The sequence below is a fragment of the Triturus cristatus genome, chromosome 11 (assembly GCF_964204655.1).
Source record: "Triturus cristatus chromosome 11, aTriCri1.1, whole genome shotgun sequence".
Lineage (NCBI taxonomy): Eukaryota > Metazoa > Chordata > Amphibia > Caudata > Salamandridae > Triturus > Triturus cristatus.
This window is the reverse complement of record NC_140594.1, coordinates 1122698165-1122717895: the sequence shown is the minus strand read 5'-3', so window position 1 is coordinate 1122717895 and position 19731 is coordinate 1122698165. Positions and strand designations below refer to the sequence as shown.

At 42.8% G+C, this 19731-nt stretch overlaps 1 protein-coding gene across 1 annotated transcript in view; it reads right to left on the bottom strand.

The window, feature by feature from the left end:
- Positions 1–2984: 2984 nt before the first annotated feature.
- The window catches only part of LOC146786162 (solute carrier family 12 member 9-like), a 609812-nt gene continuing 593065 nt past the window's right edge, over positions 2985–19731 (bottom strand). The window contains exons 11-13 of the mRNA XM_085635689.1: positions 15793–15967; positions 13319–13465; positions 2985–12176 (exon numbers count right to left, since the gene is read on the bottom strand). Coding sequence (XP_085491815.1) covers positions 11329–12176; positions 13319–13465; positions 15793–15967 — 1170 coding nt within the window. The 3' untranslated portion in view covers positions 2985–11328. The remainder of the gene's footprint in view (positions 12177–13318; positions 13466–15792; positions 15968–19731) is intronic.

Sequence of the window (19731 nt, the reverse complement as noted above, 5' to 3'; positions counted from 1 at the left end):
TTTGTTTTACAAATTAACCAGTGATTGATGGTACTTTGTCTAGACTCAAGAGGGATGCACTTTCCTTTTAAAACTATAAGGAAAATACCCCCCTAGGGTCTATAGAAGCATGTAAAGTAATGGCTATGGATTATATTTTATCCAGGTTAGACTCCGCCAAATGTGCCCGCCCGCACAAATAATCTTCTACACATACCTCAGGTGCTACAGAACGAGGCGGCCAGGCTAATCTTTGATGTTCCAAGGCATACCCACGCCATACCGTTGCTGAAAAAGCCACACTGGCTCCCTGTGCAACAAAGGACAGATTTTAAACATTGTTGTTTAGGGGCATATTATCCAGAAACGGCGTCAAAATCATCTTCTGGTGTTCTGGTGTGAACATGGGCTTCTATGGGAATTCTCCAGGGCATATTATCAAGCCCATTATCGCCGCTTTAGCGGCAGTTTTCTGCCGCTAAAGCGGCGATAATTTTAACGCCGTGCTTGATAAAATGCCCCTTAGTTTTTAAGAGTGTAAATAGCTTAGCTCCGAAATATGTGGCACTTGTAAGGCGTACCATCAGGTCCATGGAGCAAGACATCATTATGAAAATGACCACGGCATTAAACATCTAAGCCTGGGTCATTGGTTTTAACATGACTAATAATTTGTAATGCAGTTTTATTCACAAAATCATTAATAGGCATGTGTAATTACACTAGTTATTTTGTTTATGCAAACATAGAGAGTTATGGGTGTTGTAGTTTTTGAGAGCGGAGCGAATGTCAGGTGTTTAATTAACAGGCACGCGGGAGGGAGGGGTTTGATTTTCTGTTGACTGTTTAAAATGGGAGGTTATGTGAGGGAGGAAACACGTTTACGGAAGTAGGTGTTGAGTTGTAAGCGGGATGGAGTGCTGGCAGGTATGTTATGTTTTATGATGGGGTGGTTGGAGTATGCTGTGAGTGTGCCAGAGCTCGTTCAGGGGAGATTTGAAAGAAGGGAAAGGAGAGCGGTTTGAGTTGGGAAGTTTTGAGAGGGGAGAGTGCCTTGTGACAGGTGATTTTGGTTTATTTCAGATTGACAGAACGAGTGAGTGGGAGGAGATCGGAAAGGTTGTTAGATGAGGGGTGACTCGGGAGTTTATATTCACGTGGGTGACGTGTGGAAGACAATATGGGATGACTACAGTATTTTTGGGATAACGTAGGGGCGTCATTAGATTAGTTGTTACATTTGGTGATTGATTTTCTGTTTTGTTAAATAAAAGTTTTGATCACACTATATGAATATGGATAGAGACCGGGTTTATTTTAGAATGGTACTTTGGTTACATTCAAGTAATTAGGTTATTACAGATTAATTAACATGTGATATAAAGGGCAATTAATTAATTGGTTTTCCTAAAATTGTAATTTTACAATTACCCCTGAAGAAGGGCTTACTTAAGCCTGAAATGCATTGGGTTGCAATAAAAGAATACTGCCAAGGACAAATCATATGTTTTCGTCGTGTTCTTGAAAGAGGTCTGGATGGGCACATCTCGAGCATTGGAAGTTTTTGAAAAAACATGACACCTTACACGTGGATTGAAAAAAAGACAAAGTATTAGAAATTTGGGAAAAAAAAGCATTGATTAAAAGGAGTATAATAGATGAGTTTATTAGATTGTAAAAGTATTTATACGCTTGCTTTGTGCGGCTGGGATTGGGACGAAATGTCGCCCCATACAGTATAGACTATAATCACGTGCCATTGGGGCAAGGCATATGCCCAGCAGGCACGCAAATTTGGATTCTCAATATGGTTAAAATTGGCATATGCAGACTACAACGGAGTGCATTCCATTACTTTAACCTGAGACAAGATTACAAGACCTGTCCCTTCCCATAATTTAAAATCTGCCCAATCTAATGTAATTATTTTTCCCAAATTTCAGAAGCGGGAGGCAGGAGTTTTGCGGTGTTGGCTCCCGCTACTTTCATCTCTTGCCATGGACAATCCGCCAAGCTGTGGATATTTTGCCTTCAGGAAGCACTTAAAGCCCTGGCTGTTTAAACAAGCCTTAGGGTCTAATTGGAGTAAAAAATAATCCTTCCAACTAGTGTTCTACTTCAACGCCAAAGGACCTTCTGGTGCACGTGTGCTTAATAAATTAGTTTTCACAAACTATAAATCCACTCTGACCTTTGTGTACAGATATTAGAACATTAGAATGCTGAGCGCTCCATTAATAACAATGGAGTGCTCCGGGCTTTTAATGGCCAGTAGAGGCCCGGAGCATCAACATTCCAATGTTTAGCAAAGGCCTCACGGAGCCCGAGGTGATTTCAACACCCTCTGGCTCCATGAGGCCTTTGTTTTACAAGTTAAAACATTCTGCCCTCTAGGGGCCGAATGTTCTTATAGCCTTAGAGCCCTCCGCAGCAGGCTCTACTGGCCATTAAAGGCCCGCTCCCTTTCTAGCGGGCCTTTAATGGCCGGTAGAGCCTGTTACGGCGGGTCTAGGCTATATTGCCTCCTCAGCTGAATATATCACAATCATTGGTCTTTACAATTTGGTAGAAATCATTTCCCTTCTTGAACAGATAAATTGCTGCTGATTTGGGCTTTGAATGATGTTGTTAACACCCAACACCTCACTTGTTTCCGCCCCTCTGGGTTTCATACTCGTAATCAGAGTGGAGTGTACTTGTTCTGAGCATGCACGGATGTGAAGAGAGGAGAAAGGAAAATGCTTCCAGCAGGTTCCAGAGAAGTAGGATAGGATACAATTCCACCCAATTTACTTCTTGGAAACAATTGCACCTAACTCTACAGTGCACATCACTTTCTCTCAATTAGCTCAGGTGTTAAGTGAAACAATCCGAGCAGTTCTATACTTTTTATAAACAACACAGGCAAAATTTGCTTAAATTCTTAGTACACTGTTCGAGTTGACTAGGAATTTTTTAAAAATATTATCCGAATCAGATGACCCTTTTTGCAAAAACAAAAAATGTTAAAAACACGCAGTTATTAATTTTATTTGCTCTCAAATTTCTCAATTAAAAATATAGAACATTTTACATTTCGTAGTCAGAACTCCCATTTTGTGGGAGCTACATTTGAAATTGTACATAATATTTAAAAAGTTCAGGTACTCATATGCATCACACCAATGCCATTGCTGACTTCATATAAAATAATTTTCAATACATTTGATTTTTGTATTGATTTGAAGCATGTGCTGCACGGCAGACAATCACTCACATTGCATTTACTAGTATAAAAATAGGGGCCTTTGATACATGGACAGTAAGATAAAGACTGTAACATCTTCCCACAAACTGGAGTGACCATTTTGAGGTTCAACTTAGCCGATGCAACAACACCGAATGGACAGAGGACATGAACTGAGATTGCCCAGACCTTGTGTCTGATCTTGGAACCGATTTAGAGTATCGTGCGACATCCTCTGATCCGAGGATACCCCCTGGTCCAAGCTTCTTTGAGAATGCGTGATCTGGAGTGTTTCGTTGCCATGGTGTGCCTGGCCAGCATGATGGAGGTGGCTTTTGAAGATCTGGGCTGATGTGGAGTGTCTCTACACTAACTTTTATGTATATTCATCTTAAAAGTGTTCATCTAATGCAGAGAACCTACAGTATTCAGCATATTGCTACAACGTATGGTATATTTTGTAATTACGACACTGGTGACCAGTGAAAACAAAGGAAAGGAGAGGAATAGCATTTTGGCACCCTCATAAATTAAACCGATGATCATTGCTCTCGACCAGGGGACAGCCCTGTGAACAACTGTGTGTGCGTGCAAAGAGTGCATTTGTGTGTGGAGTGGAAGCTCGTCCCTGGGCAGCCCCAAGATCACTGCATTCACACCAGGTGAATGCGTGCCGGTACATTTCTCGACTGGAGTGCTAGTTGTCCATGTTGTTGTGCATTAGAAAGTAGCAGGTTTTTTGGGTTGATTTAGGGGAAGAGTAATGTGTGGGGAAGAAGAAGTGTGGTGTTGTTGTATGTGTATCTTGTTGTTAAATGTAAAGGAGAGAAGTGTATGTCTGTACAAAGCTGTGTGGAAATGTGTGGTCTCCTCTGAAGTAGTGTGCATGGGCGGCTAGCCTCCACATCCGTGCTTGTCGAACAGTGGTGTGATCTGGCGTGTCTTGATACTGTGGAGTGACTAACCAAGTTTGATGAGGGAACTGGTGAAGATGTAGGCCAGGGTTCTCCAAAGTTGGTCCTCGAGGGCCGGATCCATGGCAGATCTTCAAGAAAAACTATATTTATCCAAATGGGGATATGCAAATCTGGCATGGAACTGCCCTTCCAGGACAGCGTTTGGAGAACCCTGATGTAGACTGTGCATTAACCTTGAAGCAGTGCCTCCTTAGTCTAATAAGAGCTTACAGAACCTGTGTGTTCTTCAGTGTGCCCTATCTTCTGTAGTTACGAAATTCCCCTTGAAGTATTGCTTCTTCAGGCCCTTATGGCGTTGAGACTTGAGCCTGAAGCCTTCAGGCACCCATAGGAGTCCTACTGTCAGAACGCGTTCTGTACAAAACACACTAAGTGAATCACTCGATCACTTGACTCCAGAGCCTTCCCAGACAAGGCTAATAATGTAACCTTTTCTTATTTTTTTAATAGCATTTATAAAGCGCATGGTTACCCGAAGGCATCCCAGTGCTAGGGCAGAACCTCACTAACTGTGGCAATCAATTTGGGAAAAGCCAGGTCTTAAGCTTCTTACGGAAGACGGAATGGTCTGACTCTTTACGTAGCTGCAGCGGCAGGGAGTTCCATAGTTTGACGGCATTATAGGAGAAGAGCTGGCCGCCACTTTTGGACCTCCTGATTCTGGGGACAGACGCCAAATAGAGGTCATTCGAGCGTAACTGTCTGTTGGCTTGATAGGGCCGGACAAAAGAAGAAATGATATCCGGTCCCTCACCCCCTAGCATCTTATGGGTGGTACAAAGGGCTTTAAAATGGACCCTTTCCTGAATAGGAAGCCAAAGTAGAGTCCTGAGGGCGGGTTTAGCTGACTGGCGGCTAGGGACACCCTCAAGAATCTGTGCGGTGCAATTTTGCATGATTTGAAGTTTCTTAAAAACCGCACCGGGGGCACCGAGATAAAGGGCTTTGCCATAGTCGGATAAGACAAGTGCCTGGACCACGAGCTTCCTTGCTAGAGGGGGAAGCAGAGGCAACACTTTACGCAGCATTCTTAAAATGCCGAAGCAGGCAGCAGCAGCTTTCCTTGCTTGGGTTTTAATGCTAAGCTCAGAGTCAAGCCAGAAACCCAAACTCTTTATTTCAGGTTTGGGGACAGGCGGAGGACCCATACATGCTGGCCAGATGGAAGAACTCTCGAGGGGGGAGGGATTACCGAGCAGCATAAGCTCGGCCTTGTCAACATTCAATTTAAGATGGGAATGGCACATCCCTCTCATCACCTCCTCGAGACAGGGGTCCAGACAGGTTGGGGAGCTGCTTTTGTAATTAAATGCCACCACTAATTGGGTGTCTTCGGCATACGTAATTATGTGCACCCCAAAAGGTAGAACAATGTCCGCGAGAGGGGCCATATAAGCATTAAAAAGAGTGGGGCTCTGGGAAGACCCCTGAGGCACTCCACAATAAAGAGGCCTGGGACTTGAGATGGCCTCGGCCCTCAAAGACCTGGTGGGATCTGTCCTCCAGGAAAGAACGCAGCCAATTCAGGGCGATTCACCGTATCAAATGTCGCGCTGAGATCCAACAATATCACGGCTAAAGAGCCACCTGCATCAAGGATCCTTCTAGAATCCTCTACAACTGCCAATAGAGCTGTCTCAGTCCCTTGAGAGGGGCGGAACCCAGTTTGGGATGGGTGTAAGAGTTTGCCAGCTTCAAGGTGCCTAGAGAGAGCCACATGAACAACCTTCTCAGCCTTGAGCCTCAGCCTCAATTTTCATGGAGTGTTCTGGAATGCGTTGTCACCAATTGGCTTGCCAATGGTGAAACTGCACATCGCAGTGGTGACAGAATGTGTCAAAGAATGTTCAGTTGCACTGGCCCTATCCGCGCACAACTATGCATACGTTATATGGAAGGCTCATCACTATGTACCCTTTACGTTGTCAAGATCTGCACGGCATGTAATTGACCACAAAGTGACATATGATGCAAAGTTTGATGTAACAGAGTCCACCTAAACATCTCCTGCTTCCAGATACAGTGTCAAAGCATCACATGCATGTTCATTTGGAGCAAGAAGTCCCAATTTACACTACCTGCAACCAAGCTGCACATAGGAGTAATTTCCATATAGAACAAGCATGTTATTTGGGACTGCCTGTAGGTCTTCCGAGGTGACGCTGCCAGGTAGGTACATTTTCTGACCATGGATCACAAGCCTTGATGCTGCACACTGCATTATTTTAGTCAGATTTGCATATTTTATTATTTTGTCCAGAAGCAGGCACGGGTACCACCATGTGCATTAATGTGGTCAGAGGCAGGTACTGGCCTCTGACGTTGCAATATTTTGGTTAGAAGTAGATAATGGTCCTGCACATTGCATTATTTTGTTCAGAAGGAGACACTCCACTTGCACACTGCAATAACTTTGTCAGTGAGGCACAATTGTACGTCGTTGTATTATTTTGGTCAGAGGTAGGTACTGGTCCTTAACATTGCAATATTTTGCTCAGGAGCCGCTCTAATGTCACCCATTGCATGATGTTGCTCAGAGGTAGATACTGGTTTTGCACACTGCATTAATTTGGTTAGAAAAAAGGCACTGATTGCACATTGCATTATTTTGGTCAGAAGAAGGCACAGGTTGCACATTGCATTGTTTTGGTTTGAAGAAGGCACAGGTTGCACATTGCATTGTTTTGGTTTGAAGAAGACCCGGGTGGCTCATTGTATTGTTTTGATTTGAAGAAGGCACGGGTTGCACATTGCATTATTTTGGTTAGAAGAAGGCACAGGTTGCACATTGCATTGTTTTGGTTTGAAGAAGGCCCGGGTGGCTCATTGTATTGTTTTGGTTTGAAGAAGGCACGGGTTGCACATTGCATTATTTTGGTTAGAAGAACGCACGGGTTGCACATTGCATTGTTTTGGTTTGAATCGGCATTGGTCTTGTACAAATTATTATTTGGTACAGAACGAGGGACTAGTCTTACACATTGAGCTAAGTTTGTTGAAAACAGATAATAGTCTTCCAAAATTGCAGTCCCTGGCGGAGCTGTCGTAGTTGCAGCACACAGAGTTCACAGAGTTGGGCAAACACTCAGTGGAACTCCGCTCCGCGCCTCCACCCCACTATTGCGGCGTCTCCAGGCTGCCCTCCTCCTCGCCATGGTCTCTTCTGCAAAACCCCTACGTCAGACGTACATCTTGTAGGACTGCATGCACATGCGCAGTCCTACCATGATGTACTTTTGACGTACATCTGACGTAGGGGTTTCTACAGGAGAGACCACGGCTAGGAGGAGGAGGAGAGCCCGGAGATGCTGCGATAGAGGTAAGTGCGTTTTTTTACTCTTCTTTATTTCTAAAAATAAATATTTATTAGGGGGGGTGGGGGGGTGGAGGCGGGGAACTTTTACTGTGAGGCCCGGGGTGAACTCCGCTCGACTGCGGAGTCGGAGTTTTGCCTAAACTGAGGAGCGGAGTTCTCTGCCCGCCCCTAGTCAAAAGCAGGCCATACTCGAGAGAACAGAATTAAGTATGCCATCAAAGCAGAATTCACTCGCAGTAGAGTGAGAATGTTAGGAGGCATCAACCTGCTATGCACAATCCTTAATTCAAACAGATAGGTTTTAGTGAACGACAAAGAGTTCGAAGTTCTGGAGTTGTAGGAATAGAATTTAGGAGATTGAAATAGGGTGCATTGAATGAGAATCACAGATATCAAGATATACTGCGGAAATCAGCCAAACCTTGGAGATATATGATTTAGTATCCAGGAATCTCTGTGAATGCAAAATCACAGCCTTGAAGGTAATAGAACCCATTTATAAATGGTTTTGAGTGATCAAAGGAAGAGAGTGGACATTTAAAAGATTCAGGAGGCCTGAAATTATCTGTGCAACTATGTATAGAGCCACCTTCATAGACTGGGAGGAGGTAGCGACTGGTAAGCTGGGTAGGAGATAGTGGTCCCAATCTTGTCATGATATAATCGTAGATTGGACCATGCAGAAAAAGTGAAGGAGACAAAAATATTCAAATTTCTATGACCAAGAACGTAGATTATCTTGGGCCTTCCCCAGAGGCATTCTGTGTTGGTCATCAAGCGCAGGAGCCACGCCAGACTGTCAAAGTTTCAAAACAAGATGAATTTCCATTAATTGGTTCTAAAAGTGAATATCTATCTAGAATATTTGGCATGGCTCTAGCCATTAAGAGCCTATGTGTCACACCACTGGGCTAACCCACTGAAGAACTCAAGGTAGACCCTGTGCCTGACAAAACCATCAGTCCAGACCCCTGATCATCAACATACTCCTGTTTGCAAATAGGTAGAGCTGAAACACACGTTAAAATCCAACTCATTGTCAACTTACTCCCAGGTAAAGGTGGGGTCCAGGAAGAATCTGATTAATTGGAAGAAGAAACCACATTTGGAGGCGTCCCTTTTCAAGAGCAAATTGACAGACAACCTTGTACAGGCGAAGTAGCAGAGGAAGAAGTAAACAGCACAAGTGTTGGCCTCTGCAGGCATGTGTGGTGGCAGTGTGATGGTACATCATCAACGGCACTGGAATTCTCTCAGAGTGGAAGGAATCAGGGTTACTTGCTAAAACCTGGCATCTACACATAGGCCGGTCTAAATACTGGGGCTATCCTTACATCTGCCATTAAGAGAGCCTAAAGAAAAACACATCATGGAAAAAGGGCATAAGGTTCAATTCTGAAGAAGCTTTCCCGGTGTTCTAAGGTCATATGTTACCGCCTTCAAGTTTTATTACATGGCCTAAGGCAATGGTCTATATTTCCATCTGCCATCTTTTCTTATCTACTGCCTGGTGTGGATCCATAAATTTGTGAAATGGCCACGTCAACACTATTATAATTCCCTGGGACTAGCGGCATGTCATGGGGCTCCCTTTAACATTAGTAGTAGGCAATTTAAAGCATGGTGTGTGTGTATGGCATGCAGAGCCTTCCACTCTACATCACCAGACCACCGTTCCAAACAGTATGCCGCATCAGTATGTACTATCACGCTTATTAGCATTTTACATCGACAAACGTTTGGTGTTACCAGGATAGAGAATGCAAGATCTGGAAATCTCTTCACAGTTCAACCACATCATACCAATATAGAACCAAACTAAAGCCCTGGAGTGCTCGCAGCTCGCAGTAGAGTTGATGCCAAAATATGGCAAGGTGCTCTCAGGACAAAGTTCTAACCAATAGCAAATGAGTAGTGTGATATTACTGGCCAGTTATAGAAAAATATCTACCCCCATAAAACAGGCTGACCTGTTCTCTTCCTGAAAAGCAATTACACACTTATAACTCATTTTGTTAATTAAAGCATTTGAATGGGCAACCTGATAGCAAAAATAGCCAAATGACCTCTCTCTTTCATGTCAGCACTTAGTGAGTATTAACATAGACACTAAGAGGCATGTAAAATCTGTAACTGAAGGATACTAAATTAAATATATACTATTTTTTAGGTCTCGCCTGACCCAGCACATGCGCTGTCTGGCGAGACTTATTGAGAGGGCTCCAAAAAGTGCTACCAGGCCAGCCTAGAGCTACAGTGCATGTGCGCGGGCGCGCGCGCCTTGCTTTACTGCGATTTCGCGGCCGCTTTGATGTGTGATCGTGATCGCTATCGCGATCACTTTCAGTTTCGCGGCCGCACGCCCGCTCTGCATAGCCAATAGGTCTCGCTTTTTGGACCTTATAAGTATTTAGTTATGCAACTGTTGCATGGCTAAACACTTATACGGTCCCAAAGGCGAGACCTATTGGCTATGCCAATGCTTGTTTTAATTGTGAGGAGAACACCACTGTCACATCTATGCTTTACTCTATGGACTGGAGCACCTGTAATCCAGGACTCAGTAGAGATCTATGTCGGATAATTGATTGGCAATTTTTGCCCTTCATCCTATGGTATCTGATCGCACTGTTTCCCAATCAATGTGTGAGGTTTCCTGGTGATGCCCTAACTTTATAAACAATTGTACAGAGCTGAGTATTTACCACTCTCCTCTTTTAGTTGGAGACCAATCACCTCTGGAAAGGCAACCGCCTGACTGCTTCTCTGATTCATCATGGTGTTGGAGCCGCGAGGTGAGGCATTACCCAACCTCACTTGTCGCAATTTTAGGTACATCTTCCTTTTGATGTTATATTGAACGAAATACCGATTGCTATAAACACTTTGGACACATTCTACAGAATCCTACGCCTATTAGGGAAGACAAGATCCATTATGAAAAGGGATAAGATTTATCAGTCACTTGGCTCCCTACAGGTTGAGGCAAAGGACAGTCCCTTTATAGAAGCCCTATAGAAAGTAGCAGATTATAAATATATTCTTAAATAATCAAATTTCCCGTTTATGGATAAATTACCTGCAAGTACCCTTCAAGTAAAGGCCTTAAGACTTTAAATTCACACACCCACCGCAGCCACACAACTTGATTGTATCTTTCCCTTTTCATGCTCTAGGCCACTTTCCTAAATAGCAGAGGGAGGCACCGGTTTCTCTCCCGAGTTCTTGTATAGAAGGTAATTCTCATTCTAAATTCTCTTGTGAAATTCTCCACTTAAGGTACTATTGTTCACTAAGTAGGTAAAAACAGATAAAGTGCTTTCAAACTATGCAAAATCTTTCATATAAAAAATAGAATGTTCTCTTGTTGTTAGAAATCCCTTTTTGATGGATCTTGCAATTGCCCATTAATCTAGGATACTCTGCAACACAGATTTCCCTGCCCTCCCTCTGGAATGTAAAACAGACCACTTGCCTGGGTCACCATAATAAATTTGGAAGAAGTTAATTTCTTACTTAACAATAGCATCCAGGGAGCCATGTCTGAAAATCCATGGACCTTCCATTGTTCTTTTCTTAAGGAATACATTTCACAAGGGCGTACAAAGGTTGAAATGTTCTAGTTTGAACCACTTTAAAATCCACATTTTAGGACCAATTCACGAAGGAAACTTATAAGCGGAGTCTCCGCTCTCGTAACTTTACGATTCGTAAGTTACCTTCGTGAATCATGTCTTTGTCTTTACTCCTGTCCTTTATAAAACCTTAATTGATTCAGTCAATCATTCATCCAGTCTGAAACTCATGCCCTTGCATTACAGCACAAGCCTCTAAAGTTGTGTGGTTATGACTGCACTCAGGCCATTAACCAACAAGGTAGGACCCAAGTCTCTAGTGATGGTGTCGAGCTGGTGGAGGTATCGATTGTAAAGTCCAGTGTCAGCTGGCGGGCGAGGTAGATAGAGGAAACGAACAGCTGGTGGGCGCTTGGTATTCTGTTCCAAGATCATCTTGTTTACAGCCTCCAGGTACTCGTCAGAGATACGGTTGGCATTGGTGGGAAAGTTGGTGAAGGCCTCAAAGTCCTCCTCTTCTGCGGTGGCAGCCTGCTTGTGCCAGTGCAAGGCGGCCACAGCGTCCCAGTTCACAATTTCAATGTCGGCCGGGATGCGCAGCTCTTTCAGCAGCTGCCTCAGCTTCTCCTCCTGCACTGGGCGGGGGCTGGTGGAGTCTACACAGAGGAAGAGGCGGAGCTTGGCCCGCTTCCAGGAGCGCACCATCGTCAGGACACAGGCCATCTGCAGCATAAACAAGCTGCAGGTGTCTACATAGCTGTTGCTGTCGGGGCGCAGGAGGTTCACTGGCCAAACATCCACATAGGCGCCCTTACCTCCATGGGCAAACGCCTTCTCCTTGTCGAAGTCTGCAAAGTACCGTGCCAGTACTACATTCTTCAGCATCTTGATGGAGTCTGCTATGATGAAGACATACTCCTTAGCACACAGCCGCCCTGGGGACATCCCCTTCCGCACTGGTGGGAAGCTGACCTCCAGGTCTTTGTTGTCACTAGTGATGCTCATTGTCTTCTGGGTAGCTGTGGCTGGCTGTTCTTCCAAGAAATCCCGTGGAGAGCAGCTGTCGTAAAATCCCAGCACAATGGTGTTGGGTCTCATACCACCTACAAGACACAAAAAGAATGATGTTAGCAAAAAATATCACTTTCTCTCGTTCAAAATTTGACTGTCAACCACTGCCCTTCATTGACCATGTACTAAGCCTGCACAAAATATTAGAATTTTATGTTACATGGTATTTATTGATGATTCACATTATGCAAGCTTACATATTTTAAACAATGGAGACTTGTTTATGCAGAAAATGTCTTGTTGGGAGATATCGTTAGCTCAAACCAGTCTCCTGCAAGTATTTATTTTTGTTGTGAAGTGCACACAGAAAAGTCATGTGAGATACCCGCAAACCACATTTACTCTAAAGTTTTAGTTGCATGCTTTGTTATGCAATTTTACAATGATTTCTGAAGCTAAATGATGTGATTTATTACATCCCAGGTACCCCCATCAGGATCCATCTTTAATAGCCTTCCCTGCGGCCTGTTATGATTTAATTCTCTCCTTTAGCCCCATAGTTAGTGCTGCCTCCTTATTCCAGCACCACTCCTCAGTAGCCCCATCTTGTAATGCCTTTCTTGTGGTTTGTTCCCATCAGTGGCTATTCCTTCCTACCTCTAACATAAGCGACTACAAACTTCTCCCAATGATTCTACCCTAAGGGCTGTAGGAGTGTCCACCACCTATGATCTTGAGGCAGACTCTTCTTTTTCAATGACCTCTGTCCCAAAGCGTATCCCCACCTACATTACATCCAAAACAATTCTCCCAAGAAGGCACTGACTGGCTTCTTGAGTTCTTTACAACATGTAATTGATGAAATCCAGTGACCTGCAATCAGGAGGAAATGTACCCCAAATCACACATGCCTTTCTAGCCGTGTGTGATGGTCCTGCATAGCCATACCATTCTGTTGGAAAATCTGTACATTTCAGGGTCTTTCAAAATGCAGTAATTCTGTGAAAGATTTAATTCCATGCCAAGCTTTCGACTATCCCTCCCAGAGCCTGATGTGTGATTGGTCCTGACCCTGCGTTCACAGTTTATTATAAGCACCAGATTGTCTGGAAGTCCCCTCATTTGCCAAAATGTGATTCTTCCTTGGTTTAGCTCTGGCAGGTAGGGTTTTTCATGACCTTATGTATGGGCACTGCACAGTTAATCGCTGGATAGTACGCTTATCAGTGCTCACCTAAGCCGGAGATGAAGAGGAGTTGCTGAACCCCGTGTCTCACCGAGTCCCCCAGGGTCAGGTTGACGAAAGCTTTCACATTCAGCCTATCCACCAGGTGGAGCCAGAAGTCGTACTGATCCTGCAGTGGGTCCGAAGGAAGTGAGTCTAGAGGAAGAAGTAAAAAAACATAGTCAATCAGACAATTTCTTCCGTTGCTTGTATGCTCCATGCCTAAGTGTTCCAGCTAAAGTATTAGGCTGGCTACAGAAAGTAGTTAATCCTGCTGTCAGAAGCATCTCCAACTTTGATCACGCCCCCACCGCCCCGTTTCCTCCCTACAATATCTGGCCATTGTGTTTCAATTTTTGCTTCTTGCACATTGGTCTAAGTCCTGGTGAGCATCAGCCAGAGATTTGAGATCTGAAGAGGCAATTTGCAGATAGTATAAAGTTGCACCAACAACTAATAAGAGGTGATACTGACAGTGGTTGGGTCAAAACACTAGAATTACCTTAATTCTGAAGTAAGACATCTCCAATTCACCTCAGTTCAAGAAACACCCAAAAATACATTGGTTCACCCTGGCTGACGTTGGCTGTCGAAAATGTTCAGTGTCTTCAAAACTTTGGTTTTAAGTGCTTTATAAAACTATTCAAATCCAGATTTGGAAATTTAGCTTCAGTAGCAGCTGGAGAGTTTTGAAAATGTGAACATCCACCAAGAATTGTGCCTAGTATGTCAGCAGAAAGAGTGAACATAATTAGCCCGGAACAATTTGAGGAGTAGAGGTCTCCACCCAATGGAAATTCTGAAAAAAATTATAAACTTTTCCATACATTTTCTAAAAGCCTTTGGTTCTCAAAAGGCACTTTTGAAATATTCCAAAACTATAAAATCAGCAGACCCAGATTCTCATCAAGGGTGTTGAGGTTTCACCCACACCAAGATCATTTTGAATAAATGATTGTACAACTGACTTATTCACCATAATAGCACAATTTAAATATTTGTTTTTCTAAAAAGCCATAGGTGATACCAGAAGTCAATAAACTAGTCTTTCTACTATCTTTACAGCATTGGTAGACGCACACTTCCAGTCTAAACAAAGTTGGTCTACCATTTTAATTATCCAAGGAATGAGACTCATGTAAAATCATAATTGACAATGTTTATATTGCAAGTATAAGCATTGGTGTACATTGCACTTAAGCTCACACCTATTTAGAAACCATATGTTTAGAGCTCTCAAATAGGAGCCTACATTTATTTAAAAAAATTAAAAACACTTTGTTTAAAAAAAAAAGCTGAAAAATAGGTGCCTTCCTCGGCACGACTTGTAAACCTTCTTGCTGGACCTGCCCTGGACGGGGATAAAACATGCAGCGCTGCCTTACATGGGTGCCCTCTTCTAAGGACCCTTCACCGCCTTGGAGAGCTTGCCCCTTCCACACAGTTTTAGATGATTAAAAAAAAAAAACAGGGGTGAACGGAACTTGCTGCGTTACATAAAAACTCTGCAAGATTCAAGCGGAGTTCTACCAATGGGTGGAAATATGCATGTCGCGCTGCTCCCGCTGCAATTTAGCACCAGTGGCATGAGCAACACTGAAAAATCAGCATGAACGGTACCATGTGGTGCACAAGAGCGCGCTGCCATTCGAGTCGATTTTGCTGCCACTCGGGTAGAAAATGTACTCGAGCTGCAGCAAATCTACTCGAGAAGCAGCAATCTCACCAAGACCTCCTGCATTAGAAAATGGTGCTAGGGGATCTCGCTCACGCTCGAATTTCTGAAGCCTTGCTGGAAAAAATTCCACGATGTGCCAATTGGCGGAATTTGGCGGGACCTTCACATTACAAGAGTAATGCAGAGTTGCCAACTCTGCGGGCGGAATGAAACATTCCACCCACCCCTAATAAAAATCTAGCACTATCGGCCCATGTACTGTGCCACAGACATTTGGAGTTCAGGTACACAGACTTTTCTGAAAATTTTCATTTATTGTTGATAGTCGACGTACCTGGCCCCAAGATTACCCGGCAAAGGACAAGATATTTTATGGATGCACAATCTTGTCAATCAAAGGCCAAAATGCAATAAACCAATGAAAAGCTTGGTATGCTTCTCTGAGCAGGAGAGTCTTTCTAAGGTCTATAAAGTTGCATTAGTTATACAAAGGAGAAAAAGATCTTGTCAAGCCGGACATAAAAAGGATATGGATATCGGAAAGTTGTTTTTTATTTAGATTATATTTTCAAAAATATTTAATAATTCTAGTGATCGTAATTATTGTAGGATATAACTCTTTGAAAAACAAATCTCAAGATAGTTCTCTGGGGTAGTTAGGCACCAGATGTAACTGTCCCTGGAAGTACAGTAAGATATGCCTTCCGACATGCTAACGAGGGCCTACTTCTTGCAAATATAATATCTTGACCTGCTGATGGTTCAAGGAAGCTCTTTACTCCATGCACACAGTGTTTCGGCTCACCCAGATTGTCCAGCTCCACGTGGCCAAGCACAAACAAGCCGCTCTTCTTCAGGTCGTTAACGAAGGAGATCAGGGGAATACTGCTCCTGGGGTTCGACACCATGAGCAGGACCTGAGGACGCCAGAACTTGACATGGTCCTTGCGAACATCCAACATCAGGAGATATTTTCGCACCTGTTGAAAGAGTGGACAAACGCAGATGTCAAGCGATTCCTTGTAAAAAAAAAAAAAACTCAGACCAATCAATGATGCTTGCACTGTAACTACCCATGCAACGTCTGGAAATAAAAATGTGCACCAGAGCAATTATGAGGGAACAAACCTGCCTGGAGCTCTCCTACAATCCAGGGCCTACAAGATGTAGCAATTTGTATCCTACAGCCAGAGGAAACACTGAGAGTGTGACACATCCTTTGATATATCATGGGCAGTGTTGCAAGATTGGGCTATTTACTGCACAAAAGGGCAATATTTCCCAATTGTTGTGAGGAAAAAACTCATCTAGTGGGTAGGCCAGATTTTGGCTATAATTTCGGGATTTGGTGACTGATGCCAGTAAAACCCTCTTTAGGCCGCTCGGCCCCCCTGAACATTTGGGTGGGGGGGGCCTGCACTGCAGAGGCCCATGTTAGGTTCCTTCCCCAGAGGAATCTACTGCACCAGACAGGATTGAAGATACCCATTGTGTGAGGATCTGAGGGTACGGTGGCTTCTCTGCACTTATGGGAAATGCATTGCTCTAATAGCAAAGCTCAGTTGGCCAAAACCATTACTTCTGATACAGGGGTGGTGTCTCCATTAGAGCTATAGAGGCTGCGCCCAACTGAAATTCCTACACATTCCTAAACAAATATTAAATAAATCACTTTATTTAGAGATACAATCGTATCTTGAAATAAATCAATCTATATAAATCTGGGGTGTCTGTTCCAGGCTGCCTGTCCTGTCTCCCTCTGAAGCAAGAGACGGAAATCGGGCAGAAAATCAACTTTCTCTACTGCGATGCATGCTGCAGGGCTTACCTTTCTAAAGCCCTTCATTGCCATTGTGGTCTATGGCAGTATCCGCTCAAGGGCAGTGATGCTTCCAGCATCACAGTTTCGGGCATAGGAGTCTCCATCCCTACATGATTCCAGATGCCCGTCATTCACAGGCATAGATCCCACCCTTTCCCATCTGCCACATGTAGGAGTGAATGCACGCACGTCTGATTTGGTGCCTTGCCCCCGGTAATGGTAAGTGATACAATGGTAATCTTGCGTTACATATATTGTGCTGAGACTCCTGGTCACATTTAAGCCTGGGCGGCTAACTCGCAGCGGAGCAGAGTTTACTGGTGCCAGGAGGACAGGAGTCTAGGACTTACCTACTCCTGCTGCTGACTGAACTCGTCTTCCACTGACAAGTGCCGCCAGCAGCAGGAGAAGGAAGGAACTGGAACCAGGAAGGTAGCCGGCGGCGCCATACCCACCCACCAAGGACAGGAGGCGGCTCAGGACGGGTAAGGTCAGGCCTTCCTATGCGGGAGTGAGGGGAGGCCCAGGAGGGCAGGTGTGCAGTTGCGTGCAGATGTAACTCCGCCAGGCCACAGATCTCCGCTGAATTTCACAGAATTTTCCACTAACTCTGTGAAATTCCGCAGAATACATCTCTGTATGCTCCGCCCAGGGATAGTCACATTAACCTTCCTGACTGTGACACACCAGGCCCTCGCTGCATGTCTCTGACCCCTCAAGAACTAGAACTGCTGTATTTGTTCTCCTGCAAAATTGATCCAAAAGACAAGCAGGGTTTTTGTCCCCTTGCGTAGTCGATCCAAATATCCGAGTCAAGCACAAAGGCAAAAATATGTGCTTTATAGCAAAAGCCAGTTATTTGTTGTATGGTGAAAAAACTGTCTTTATCTTCATGCCCTTAGCATTAATGCCAAAAGCATGGATAATTTACGAACAAAGTGTGTTAAAAACGTTAAGGCAATGCATATCAGTGATTTAGTCCCTCTCTTATTTTACACGTTTTACTTAATCCTGCATTCCCCAAGAGTGTTAGCTCTTAATGTAATGTTTTTGTATTTTTTCCTTGCACCTTATTACTCTTGCATGGTGCGTACTTTGAGTCATGCCAGGTGTTTATGAGGCCAACAATCAATCCATTCCTGTGGCAACCTAGTGGTAAGTTCTCACTAGGATTGAATTTACAAAAAACAATCAGACTGCGAAGGTTTCTGTTGCTGTTATATATTCTCTTCCAATATATATGCAAATGACAGTACAACTAATAAGTGCTTAAGTGTATGCATAAATACATAAAATATATACAAAAGACACCATCGATTCTCCCTGCTTCATAACCAAATTGTTTAACATACTTGTGCGCACAATATAGCACAATGTGGATTCCAAATAATCAGGGAACCAATAGAGTTATATATGTTGACATTTCGACCCCTCATGAGTTAAAGGTTCTTCTCAGTACCAAGTCATCTGGCTCAGTATCAACAAGGAGTATATTGCATTGTGTGTCAAAAACCTCAATCAATTCTAGTATCTCCACCTATACTGTAAAGATGTCTACATGCGTCACAACATCCTTTGTTGGTAATTTAATCCACTCCTTCCAAAGCACTATCCACTTGTGCCATCCAAGTAAAATGACATCAATATATCAGTGGTTTTCAAGAATTTATGGGTGTAACCAATAAGCCACTCTCAAATTAGAATAAGCTGGTCTCGCTCCACATTATTACTGTTCTGTATGATGATCTCCATCCATCTACGATGGATCGAATTGTACCCAGAGCAAACTAGAAATTTTGTTGGGGGGTTCAAAATATTTTATTGAATTTTATGATAGTACAATGAACCATACAAAAAGAGCACCGAAAGTGGTGCATACAAGATTACAAGATAATTAATATGATAAACTTATATATACAATGAGAAATGTAATGGTATGTTTAAAATAAAAAGGGATTAAAGACAAACGTCATTACAGATTAAACCTGATAGAGCTACCCCCTTCAAACTCAAAATTCTTACATATTAACCTGTTACATAACATTAGTACAACTTATTCATAAATATAGTGCTACATAATCATCAATTGGTTTCCAAAATAAGTGACAAGTAGAGGAGTTATGAACCACACCAAAAAGAAGAGTCAAATGAGCTCCCCTTCTAGCAAACATTATCCATAACCACCATGAATGGATTGATAATAATGAAGCATGTTTCCAATTAGTAGTAATTGGTTTTAAAGCAGCAGAGACTAAAAGGTCTAGTAAATTGTTATTTGAATCAGACTAGTTTGTAGAAAGTGAAATAGATTTACAAATCAAAATATTATAAGAAAGATTATCTTGAGATTTTAAAGTTTTTTGTAATAACATCACAAACTTCCTTCCAAAACATAGAAACAATTTTGCATTCCTCTAGCATATGTGTTGACGAGCCAGCATTCATATTAAAGTGCCAAGAATTTGGAGAACTTAAAAGCTTTGAATTGTAGAATTTCAAAGGAATTAATAAACTATGAAATAGTATGGATGATTTGGTTTGGTATAGAGAAACAGGAAGCCAGCCAGAAATATTATTCATCTATATTTTCTTCCATATAGTATGAAAAGCAGATATATTTAGCTTTGTATTCCAAAAAGTAAAAAGAGAGTTGATATTATCCCTGTAAAATTGTTCAATTTTTTAAATAAAACTTTGAAACAACATTTGAGGAAATAGCTATTGTTTGAATGTAAATATCTAATTCAGAGGTGACATTCTGAGGGACATTGTTAGGAAATGAATCAAGGACAAAATTACACAAAAGTTCATATTTGGAAATATCTGAGGAAGGTAAAAGAAATGTTTGTTATCTTTCTTCAAAATTGAAAAAAGTATTGTTATAATATACATCTTTTCAGTAAAAAAAAATGCCAGCCTTTA